General features: G+C 32.6%; 1 protein-coding gene across 1 annotated transcript in view; it reads right to left on the bottom strand.

Annotated features, from left to right (window-relative positions):
• LOC128022006 (spectrin beta chain, non-erythrocytic 1) overlaps positions 1-12856 on the bottom strand; it is an 86402-nt gene that overhangs the window by 57501 nt on the left and 16045 nt on the right. Inside the window, exon 2 of the mRNA XM_052609196.1 lies at positions 7624-7834. Coding sequence (XP_052465156.1) covers positions 7624-7768 — 145 coding nt within the window. The 5' untranslated portion in view covers positions 7769-7834. The remainder of the gene's footprint in view (positions 1-7623; positions 7835-12856) is intronic.

Raw genomic sequence — 12856 nt, 5'->3', positions numbered from 1 at the left:
CTTAAACATGATAAAATGCAGGATTATGCAAAGCCCCCAAAAAGGTGAATTAAGAGCCACGCTGGATATTTACACAAGAGTTTTATGAGAGTATAGCGCTGCATGAAATGCTGTAAATCAAACAATAAAATGTGTTTTCTTCTTCTGGGAGTATTTGTTTTTGCTTACTGCAGCAACAGGTTTATATCATTTTCTTTCTGATTCCAAAAAAAAAAGACTTAATATTTTAGAATACTAACATAACAGGGTTTTAAGTTTTTTTATTTTGTTATGTGGTTTGGTCAAAAAAAAATTCTTCTTTTTTTTTTCTTCAGTTTTACTCTTAGTAATAAAGTAGACTGTTGCTTGAACACTAGTAAGTTTTAAGTTTAATTTTTTTTAGGTGTTTCTGTTATATTTCTATTATATATTATATGTTATATTATAATTAGTATTTTTATATACTTCGTTTTAACTAATTATTTCAGTTTTAGTTATTTATGTGCTTCTGTATTTAAAAAATATATTTTTAAAATATTTTTAGTTTTTAATTTATTTTTATTTGATTTTTTTATTACTACAATCTTATTTTATTTCCAGCAACATTTTTTATTTTCATTTACATTTAATTTTTTTTAAGTTTAAGTTTTTCACCTTATATTTTTATTTTATTCAATTTAATTACCAAAAACTATTTTTAAGTAAACATAAACTAAGAATAAACAATACTTCTACAGCATTTATTCATCATATTTCATTTAAATTTCAACATTTACTAATGCATCATTAAAATTAGTTATGCTTGCTAACATTACTTAATGCAGTGTGGATAAATATGAACACAAAGACTGTATTTTCATTGACTCAGTATTTCATTAAATACTGTAATAAATGTATTGTTCATTATTTGTAAGTAAATGCATGAACTAACATGAACTAAAGAAACTTCATTATAAAGTCTTACTCTATTTTTAATAGTTCTCGTCTTAGTTTTATTTAACAATAACACCAGTGAACCAAATATTTTACGAACTGGAAAAATACTGTTATTTTCTTTCTCTTAAGAGCGAGACACACATAAGTCAGCATCCTCAAGGAACCATGAGATGAGCTATAATGTAACCAAACGTGTCCCATGATCCTGTATTTCCAAACTGAACAGATGTTTAGTTATTCCTCAGTGCGTCTAGCGTGAGATTGAGACCTGGAGGTGGTTTGGGTGATCTGGGTCCGCAGTGAGAGGGATATCTGTGCAGAAACACAGTCAGTGCTGTCATTGTGAAGTCACAAGGCGTCCACGTGTTCTCCGCTGCCCCTGGAGCCAGCGGCGCTCTTAATTCACCTCTGTTTGCACTTCTGTTCTCTGTCTGAGCTCAATTCATCCCTCGCGCTGTGATAAACGGCCCACAGATTGGGGTTCTCCTCCCCTCACAGCAGAGAGACGAGGGAGGAGATGCTTCCTGGAAGATGTGTAGTCACTCGCTGCAGCGGAGCGATGAAACCACTCAATCAAATAAAATAAAAGGGACTTTTAAATATATTAATATAGGTTTAAGATATTATATATGATACTTTTCAAAAATAATACTTCTTAAAAAATTAAAATAAAGATAAAAGTATATGTAACAGTAGATTTTTACAATTTCTGAAGAAAATGTGATGCTTTCTTGCAATATTCCCACTGATAAATATGTTTATTATTGATTTTTTTTTTTCATGACGAAATAAATGGACGTTTTTAATAAATGTGTCAAATGTAATAATAATAAAATTATTACAAAAATTTGTTATAAAAAAAACATGTTTTTAAAAAAAAAAGTAATTGTGATGTTGAAAAAGACGGAAAATTTATATTTTTTTATAAATGTATACAAATATTAAAAAAAATACTGAAGAGCATGTGTGTGTGTTGAGAGAGTTAATAATATTATATTATTTTAAGATTATATTATTACACAAATATATGATTTAATAATGTTAAATAGGTCTTAAAACCTATTTAACATTTAAAAATAATGAAAAAATAATAATTTATAAAATTTAATTATAATTTTTTTTATATTAAATAAAAAATATTATTAAATATAAATGTATTTATTTATTTATTAAATATAAAAACTAAATTTTTTACTGTTTCTGAAGTATAAATGTAATGCTTGCTTGCAAAAGATGTCATCATGATGCTGGAGTTGAGGTCGTGGCTTACTGGTTCAAAACAAAATCTCTAGATTTGGATAAAATATTGATGGATTTATGGATAAAATGGTCAAATTACATTAAACAGAGCTTCTGAAATGATCTAGTCTAGTAAGTCTAGTCTTGTTAATCCACATCAAACCACTAAGAGGACTACCATTACACAGGATCCCAGGCTTTAATCAATAGCAGTATTTCTACATGCACTACGTGCAAACTGACCATGAACGTCGAGAAGCACAAATGCATTTCAGATGTGTTGTTTTTCACTCATAGCGGGATAAATGTATGTAAGTGTGTGTTTCTGTTGGCGCTGAGACAACCAACTCTTTGGCAAGTCAACGAAGGAACAATTTTCTGTGAAATTTCACATGATGCTTCGCTGTGATCTTAAAAACATATACTTGCACAATCCCACAATTCCAGCGGGAGCCTGTTGTAACGCAACACAACTGCTCTGATTTGACACCGAACTCGAATGTGCTGATTTCAGCAGAGCCAATCCATTTAACAGCTGACAATTTCTGGATACAGAGTGTTTGTAAGTATGACAGTGATCTAATGCGTTCATAAAGCTTTAAGTGTGGTGATTTCACAGACATCTGGCCGACAAACTCAGCAAAGGAAGGAAAGGGGAAGGACAGGGGGTCTGTGGGTGTTTCTGTTGTATTATGAGATGAACCGCCGTACAAACACGCAAACCAGGACATTCCTTAACTCAGACTTCATCCTACAATTACATTAGATGAAACGCTCTCTGCTGCTCTGGGAAATACAGATATTTCGCTCAGTACATGAGTCTTCAGGCTGGTGGCAAAAAGCAATATGATCTCCAAAAAAAAATAAAAAAAATTGCAATAAGAAAACTCAAAAGTCACAGTGCGTACATTGCGTAAGGACGTGTTTAGATATTACAGAGCGGCTGAAGTGAGTTTTGCTCGACGGAGCAGCAGTCACTCGAGCAGACCCACGACCAGCTCATTTATATTTCACGACACGTCAATAATTCAGATGCTCGCGTTTCATTGGTGGAATACTAGTACACTGGCCCACAAACCAATACTTGATAAAACCCTGAGCGTTTGTGAGAAACTAGGCAACCGAAGGGGCTTAATTAATAATTCATGAGGACAGCATTAATTCTGTGTTACACAATAAAGCTACATGCCTTTATCTATCTACCCAACTATCCATCTGCCCAACTTCCCACCTAACTATCTATATATCTACCCATCTATCCAACTATCCATCCAGTTATTTACATGTCTTCCCAACTATGCATCTAAACCCTGTATCTGCCCAACTACCCACCCATATATCCAACTATCTAACTATCCGCCCAGCTATCCATCTACCAGACTATCTACTTACACAAATATCTACCCATCTATCCAACTATTTATAATGACAACTATCCATCTGCCCAACTACACACCTAACTATCTACCCATTTATATATCTACCCATCTATCCAACTATCCATCCAGTTATTTACCTGTCTTCCCAACTATCAATTTATTCATCCTTGTATCTGCCCAACTACCCACCCATATATCCATCTACCAAATTATCTACCCAACTATCAATCTATTCATCCTTGTATCTGTCCAGCTACCCACCCAACCACCCAACTATCTACCCAACTGTCCATCTACCAAATTATCTACCCAACTATTCATCTATTCAACCTTTTATCTGCCCAACTAACCACACAACTACCCAACTATCCATCTACCAAATTATCTACCCAACTATTCATCTATTCAACCTTTTATCTGCCCAACTAACCACACAACTACCCAACTATCCATCTACAAAACTATCTACCCAACTATCCATCTGTTCAACCTTGTATCTGCCCAACTACCCAGCCAACCATCTACCCAACTATATAACCTACTATCCAGCTACCACATTATCTACCTATCTACCATTTATCTACATGCATAAATATCTACCTATCTATCCAACTATCGATCTACCAGACTATCCATCCAAATATTTATCCATCTACCCAACTATTTATCTGGCAAACTTTCTATGTATCTACCCATCTATATACCCAACTATCTACCCATCCGCCAAACTATCTACCCAACTATTCATCTGCCAAACTACCAACCAATTTGTATATCTATCTATCCATCCATCCATCCATCCATCCATCTATGACTACAGCAGATATCTGCAGAGGTCATTGAGTTGACCAAAACCTTCGCAAAAATGTCAGAATCAATCTGTGATAATTCCCACATATGCTTGTGTTTGGAGTAAAGAGACTAGGTTTCTTCTCCTAACACAATGAAATGGGTGGTTTTGCTCAATCTGGCGCCCCTGGGCCGTAGGCTGTATTTTGGAGCGCGGGCCCCTCTCATGCTCCAGCACATGGTCCACATTAGTGTGGTATGCCGACTGCTGCGGGGGGGATTCCTGACTTATCAGAGCTCTGGGAGTGAACCACGCCGGTGTGATATCTGACTTCCCATCTGAGCCCATCTCAGTCTGGTGAGACAGCAAAGAGCAAACACAACTCTGGCTCTATCCTATTAATATGTAAATATAGACTGTTACACCTTCTGAGGAAAATATAAGGTTTGCTAACCAATGAAAACAATGCTACAGTGAGTACTGGGCCAAGGCAAAAGCAAAATAAAAATCATAATAAAGATTTGTGCAAAATAATGCTTGCCAAACTTATTTTAGAAAAATGTACCGCATCTAAACATTATTTTAAAACCTTTATTTTATGTTTCTGTTTATAACTAAATTGCAACTTTTTTGTTTTGGTAAATAATTGCTTTGGGTGCAACACAGGGTTATTCACCTAAAACTTTCTTTAGATGTTGTTAATTAAGCTCAAATAAAATTAAATAAAATCTAAAGAGTAGATGACAAACTTATATATATATATATATAATAAATGAAAAACTAAACAAAGAAATAGAAATAGAAAGTTGAAGCACTAAAATTACTAAATTAAATTAAAAACTAAAACTCAAATATATTAACAGTAAATATTTTTTAAATTAAATCTAAACAATAATTAAAAAGAAGAAAAATTAAATTTAAATGTACTAAAATTAACTAGAATTAAAATGAAAACTAAAAAATATAAAAAATTAATAAAATATTCAAAATATGAATAAAAACTGTAATAGTTTCAAGTTTGTTTTATTTATATAGCACATTTAAAAACAGCAAGCACGGCTGATGGAAGTGCTGAACAAACAATGACATAGAAGACAAGGCAACCGACAGATTCATACCATAAACGCATCTTATAATCTTATACTCAATTCTAAGATGCACAGGTAATAGTATATAATAGTATATAAGTGATACTAAATGATCTGGTGCTACACTAGTATCAATAAACAGAATTCACTGCTATTGGTTGGAGGAGTAGATAGTCCCGCCCCCAAACTCATGCCATTGGTTGAGCTAATGCTGCCTGCTTCAGGCTTGTTCAAACTATTAGATCAATGTTTTGAAGTTGACACAGAGTCAAAGTGTTACACTCTTCAGGAAATCATCCTATTTTAGTAACTCTCAGTGAATCTGCATATTAAAAAGGGGTAGAATTGTATTTAAATAACCACACACTTCACCTAACACATGCTTCGTGTCTCTTTCTTGAGCACTATTCCTGCTTCCATGAGAGAGCGAAGGCGGCGTATGCTCGGCTGCACAGGAATGCAGGAAAACACAATCACGTGAGACGTAGGATGCTTACTGGAATGCAAACTCCAGAAACGGTTTGTGGTTGTTGGCAGCAAGAGAGAGAGGAAAAGGTTTAATATTTTTACATCTTGTTTTATGTTCCTCAGTCCTGAAGTCTCAGAGAGGCTCGTTCATTAAAGCCAGTCTGTTTAAACTCTGCCACCCCGAGAGAGTAACATTAATGCTCGGCTCATAAACAACATCACACCTCTGTAAACACAGCAACTCAAACGCAGGAGAACATGATGGAAAACAGAAGAGGGAAAAATGCTACTGCCATCCAAGATATTACGGGAATTAATCATATGAGGAAAGAAATACAGCGAAAAACCACGGTGAGAAATACGGAGAGGTGCTGGGGGTCTAAATGTCCTAATCAAAGCCCGAACCCCCCCTGAGGATTAAAGAGATGTATATTTTTAATAAGAAAATATGCATTATATTTATCAAATAATCATGTTTCCTCAAAAATCGAATGATTTCTGAAGATCATGTGACACTGAAGACTGGAGGAATGATGCTGAAAATACAGCGGAGCATCACAGAAATAAATTACATTTTATTATATATTCACATAGAAAAAAGTCATTTTAAACTCTAATAATATTTCACAATATTACAAATTTTACTGTATTTTTAATCAAATAAATGCAGACTTGGTGAGCAGAAGAGACTTTTTCAAAAAGTCTTTTACCAACCACTATTTAATTTAATTTAATTTAATTTAATTTAATTTAATTTAATTTAATTTAATTTAATTTAATTTAATTTTATTTTATTTTATTTTATTTTATTTTATTTTATTTTATTTTATTTTAACCAGCAAAGAGGGAACAATTATGACATTAAAAATGACAAAAGCAAATGAAAGATGATTAAGACTATATTTATATAATTATTTGTATTTCTTAATTAAATTAAAATTAAAATTAAAATTAATTTTTTATTTTATTTTTTAACCAGAAAAGAGGGAACAATTATGACATTTTAAAAATGACAAAGCAAATTAAAGATGATTAAGACTATATTTATATAATAATTTTTAATTCTTATTTTATTTTATTTATTTTTAAAATTAAAAGTAAATAAATAAGTCACAATAAAACCAGGGAAGTGTGCAAAAATAAAATAAAATAAACAGAAATTATAATAATTTGGGTCCAGTTGGAATGCCTCAAAAAACACCCTTAAAATGCATCATTCATCAAATGCTCCATCATGCATGCATCAAGTGTGCAACCACCCTACAAAAGGTGATTTTACTTTATCACTGGTATGCTCTGAGACAATTAAGAAACCCTTCCTACATCAGCATTCACAGGAAATGCATATACGATCATCCATCTCCACACTGATTTTATGTAACCTGTTCAGTTTCCCGTAGAGTTGGACTCGAGGGCTTCGCTGTGAATCAGAAACGGTGTGGGAGCTTCAGAAGGAGCAGAGAAAGTGTGAACTCACGCCCACTTTCTCTCTGCTCTCCCACACGAAATCACTGCATGTCATGTGCGAGTGGGCGGCACATTATCAAGCACTAGTTACAGCTTTTCAAAGCCAAGAACGCTGAATAGCTGAGGACAGCAAGGAACAAAACACTTCTGCTGATAATAATTACCGCTCTTTGTTGATAACTACAGCTTTCAAGCTCCGACAAAGGTCAGGCTCGTCTATTCAAACCTCATGTATCATCTGACGTCATCACAGATGGACTTTGTGATTTGGACTCACCTGCCAGAGCCTTGATGCGCGAGCGCTCGAACAATCGGGCCGAGCTGTTCTCATTGTCCCATTCGTCTTCCCAGCGGTTGTTCACACTTTCCTGGTACTGCTGCTGGATGTCCATGTGTTCGTATTCTGCGGCTACTGTCGTCATCCTGACCTCTGACCTTTCACCTTTTCACCGTTCACACTTCCTCATGAGGCGGCTTCCTCTGAAGCCCTGCGGAAAGAGACAGAGGGGTCAAAGGTCATAATGGTTAGGGAGCATTACAGCTCATATACGAACCTATAAATTATTCCATACGTAATAAAGATGCCAACAAAAACCTAAAATTTATCTTTATTCATTTTTAGATAATTTCAACACTGATTTTGGGAGATAATCTGCTGAAATTATATATATATATATATATATATATATATATATATATATATATATATATATATATATATATATATATATATATATATATATATATATAATTTTTTATTAATTGGTTAAATATCATAATAGTTGCCTCCTATCTTCTAAATACCTTAATATAAGACGACAATTATCATTATTATTATTATTTTTTTTATATATATTATGATTCTTTTTACTTTTATTATTAATTTTAATTTTTTCATTATTATTATTATTATTATTATTGTCATTATGATAAAGTCCATGAGACCAGGAAATTGTTTAATGGACATAAATATAAGCACTGAATAAAGATGATTTTAGAAATATAAAAAAATATATAAAATGCATAATGATAATAATAATAATAATAATAATAATAATAATGAAAAAAAATTATGATGAAAAATTATGAAAAAAAAAAAGAGATTCAGCACTGAACAGAATTGGGAAAACAATTGTATTTTGCAGTCTGTGTTTTTCTCCCCATTATCAGTGACTCAGAAACACACTCATCTAAATTACTCTAATTGTTTGCAGCTGACATTTGCAAAAAGACTGCACTTATTTCCCATCAACCCGTCCTTCAATATTCATCGATCCATCAAGAAGACGGTCTCACGTCTGCTTTATCGGTGTTTTAAGCACCTGCTGCCATCTGTTGGACGTCCTCAGAGCTGTCCCTGTAAGGTCACCCTGATCGAGCACAATCATGAGGTGATGTAACTGATAACAGGGACCGGTCACTCAGGCTTCTGGCAGAACTACAGTAACGTAAGTTTCCTCGCTAAGAGACGCATTCAGCGATGCACTCTTAATCGAAATCAGCAGTGTGTTCTCAGATGCATGATAACATCAGCTAATACTTTCTTTCACATGTGCTAGGACCAGCAGGTTACGATGCACACAAATACACATGCAAAACTACAATGCAATGCTTGTCAGTGTGAAAACATGGAGTAAGGACTTGGTTTCACAAAATCATGCATGCTTTTGATTTTTTAAAAATATTTCTGTTAAGCATAAATTTGTTGTTTATTTCAGTTTTATTAGTTTTAGTATGTGCTTTTGTCATTTGCATTATTTTTTTTTTCATATTATACATATATATATATATATATATATATATATATATATATATATACATATATATATATATATATATATATATACATATATATATATATATATATATATATATATATAAAATGATTATTAAGACAATAAATATATAAATATTATTTATTTATTTAACTTTAGAAAATAGCATGCTTTGTTCACAATAAGACTAGGAAAGTGTTTAATGAAAACAGTTTAGAATAAAATAAAATAGACCAATGAATATATGAATATATATATATATATATATATATATATATATATATATATATATATATATATATATATATATATATATATATATATATATATATATATATATATATATATATATATTTCTATAGTAGTTTAAGTATGTTTTTTAAGAGTTTTTGAAAAAAAAAACGTTTTATTCAGCTTTAGTTTTAGTGCTTCAACTTTAGAAAAGGCAAAATGTCTAAAGTTTTTTTTACGTTTAAGTCATCTAATATTTACATTTTATTTTATTTCAGCTGCATTTCAGTTATTTTTAATAATGTTTGTAATGTAATAATGATGTTTGTTTTAGTCAACTATAACAGCACATTAATCAGAGCATTATAAAATGGTAATGCTATGTTTTCTGGTAAACAAATACCATGGTACTTCGGGTTAAATATTAATGATGTATGAATACTATGTGCACGATTCGCAGGTTATGAAACACAAAAACACAAATGGAAAACTAAAATGCAGAGCCTCTCGGTGTGAAAACGAGGGCGGTGTTTATCTTTCTAATTGCTACCATAAGACTTAGGTTGTAGAAAACCAAGCAAGCGGTTAAGCTCCGGAGAGATGTTTTTCTTCAGATACCTCCCACATAACAGTCTGTGAGCCGTGCAGGAGCGACGGAGTGCTAAAACCTCAACCAAACGCACAGTTTCCAGGGCATCTTCATCATGAGAGTAACAGCCGTGTCCCAGAAACTGCTATATATAACAGCGCCGCTGGGACGGCCTTCTTCACATCTGAAGAGCTGAGAGATTGGGGTTCGGACACAGAAAGCAAGGACGAAGAGATCACACTGACGTACCAATAGTGTGCTTTAATGATGTGATGGACATTTTTAGAAAACACTGTATTCTAATATTTGGACTGATAAAAAAACTGATATACGCTACGTTAATGTTATTAATCCAAAGCATCTTTTTGCTGATATGAATGGTTCATTGTGGAATTTGCATAAAGATGTAGCATGAAAAAAACATACCATTAAAGTACTTTACTGTTCCGTTACAATATCATATAAAAAATTATTAAACAGAATTTCTATATGTTTTTGTGTAGTTGAACCACAAATAAATACAATTTGAATACATTAATCGTTCAGTGACATGGTATATATAAAAAAAATAACAATATCATTACACAATAATCCATCATATTATATTTTTCTGTTATTTTAGTATTATTTATGTGCTATTAATAGTTTTAATAAGCTTTTATTTTTTATATTTTCACTTTTTTTAGTCATTTTGTAATTTTTTATTAGTTTCTGCTTTGAAAAAATATTTCTGAATTCCTGAAGGAAAAAAAATAAATAAATAAATATATATATATATATATATATATATATATATATATATATATATATATATATATATATATATATATATATATATATATATATATATATATATATATATGGTGTGTGATTGTGTGTGTATACATACATACATACATACATACATACATACATATATATATATATATATATATAAATAAAGGAACAGCATTTATTTTAAACAAATATTTATAAATCTTTATTGTCACTTTTGATCATTTTTTATAATTTGATATGTAATTCGATTTAGTTTTAATCTTTTTTGCATCATTGCTCAATTAAAGTATTAATTTCTTTTTTAAGTTATTAAATATAATTTTTTTTTTAAGTTATTAAATATTAATAGCTTATACTAACATATTAAGTTAAATTAATTAATACGACTCCCAATTAAAAACCTTTGATTTATTACAGTTTTGTTACTAATAATTATTGTTGTATTATAATTTATTAGAATATCATTATTACATATAATGTGATATTAATTATAGATAATTACATGAAAAAAAAATTCTGGTAAAGTAAAATTTTTTAATGGTTACAGCTTAGAAACCTATTCAAACATGGTTTAGTGATTTTGTAAGACATGTTGTTTTTGCATTTAATATCAAGACTTGACATATTTTCGGATCTTGCACTTGTTTCCTGTCTATTAAAGGAGTTTTGAATACATATTTAGAACGGCTTTAAAAGCTTTTCAAGAGCCTGGCCCTGAGATTCACCCCCCGATCGATGGCATGTTAAAACCGAAATGGATCCGACCAGAGAGACTGTGATGATCAGCAGTGAACTCATTAGTTACGGCTCTCTGTGCAGGAAATGAACACTGAGGCTCTCACAAATGCCCTCTGTTGTGTTTTCATTTATTTTTTGCCCCCCCCCTCTCACTCCCCATGAGGTGGAAATGATCGAAACCCCTCTGAGAAACACTGTAAAGCTGCTATTATGAAGGCGTATGAATCCGGACGCTTCAACTCGGTCCAAAGGGTTTCATGCAAGCGGTTCTCAGGGCTGAGCGACCCCGGCTCAGTGAAGCGAGAGATATATAGTGGACACAGCCAATAAACGGCCCTTCGGTATGACAGCTTTGTGTTTTAGTGACCGACTAGAGCCAAGAATCATGACAGGAGGCACATAAATGCTTGTGCTGAGCTCTTTCTCATCTCATCGGATTGAGATACACTTGAAAAGTCTTGGAAATTCACGCCGGTTGTTCGCAGGAGGCCAAAACACATGACCTCCAGCAGGGGGCAGCATCACACGAAAACAAAGACGGGCCTCAAACTCATGAATGTGTGTTTCATGGAGATTTTTTTTTAACAGGCCGGATGTGAAGGGTGAACTGAAAAGATGTAATACAGGACTTAAGCTGGTGTGACCCAGATAGCAGCTATAAAAGCACGAGTATCTGATAAACACATCAATGTGGATTTACTATCACGCTAAGATTCAGCACGTGGGTTAACGTTCGACAGGGTGAAGTTCACAAAGCAATGTCCAGGGCATATTTATAACCCATATTAAGGAGGGGGGGGGGTATTTATATATTTTTAGGAAGCATAACTAAGGATTGCAATATTATTTTCATAGCAGTGAATGAAGATGTATCATATCGATCACAAGTGCAGTATGGAGTACCTCAAGGCTCAGTACTAGGGCCGCTACTCTTCACGCTTTATATGTTACCCTTGGGAGATATCATCAGGAAACATGGTGTTAGCTTTCACTTTTATGCTGATGATACTCAGCTCTATATTTCTTCATGGCCCGGTGAAACACACCAATTTGAAAAACTAATGGAATGCATAGTCGATATAAAGAACTGGATGACGAGTAATTTCTTACTGATAAATTCCAAAAAAACAGAGGTGTTAATCATAGGGCCTAAAAACTCTACTTGTAATAACCTAGAACACTGTCTAAGACTTGATGGTTGCTCTGTCAATTCTTCGTCATCAGTTAGGAACCTAGGTGTGCTACTTGATCGCAATCTTTCCTTAGAAAGCCACGTTTCTAGCATTTGTAAAACTGCATTTTTCCATCTCAAAAATATATCTAAAATACGGCCTATGCTCTCAATGTCAAATGCAGAAATGTTAATCCATGCATTTATGACCTCAAGGTTAGACTATTGT

Source organism: Carassius gibelio, chromosome A11 (genome assembly GCF_023724105.1).
Source record: "Carassius gibelio isolate Cgi1373 ecotype wild population from Czech Republic chromosome A11, carGib1.2-hapl.c, whole genome shotgun sequence".
Lineage (NCBI taxonomy): Eukaryota > Metazoa > Chordata > Actinopteri > Cypriniformes > Cyprinidae > Carassius > Carassius gibelio.
This window is presented reverse-complemented; position numbering and strand designations above follow the sequence as displayed.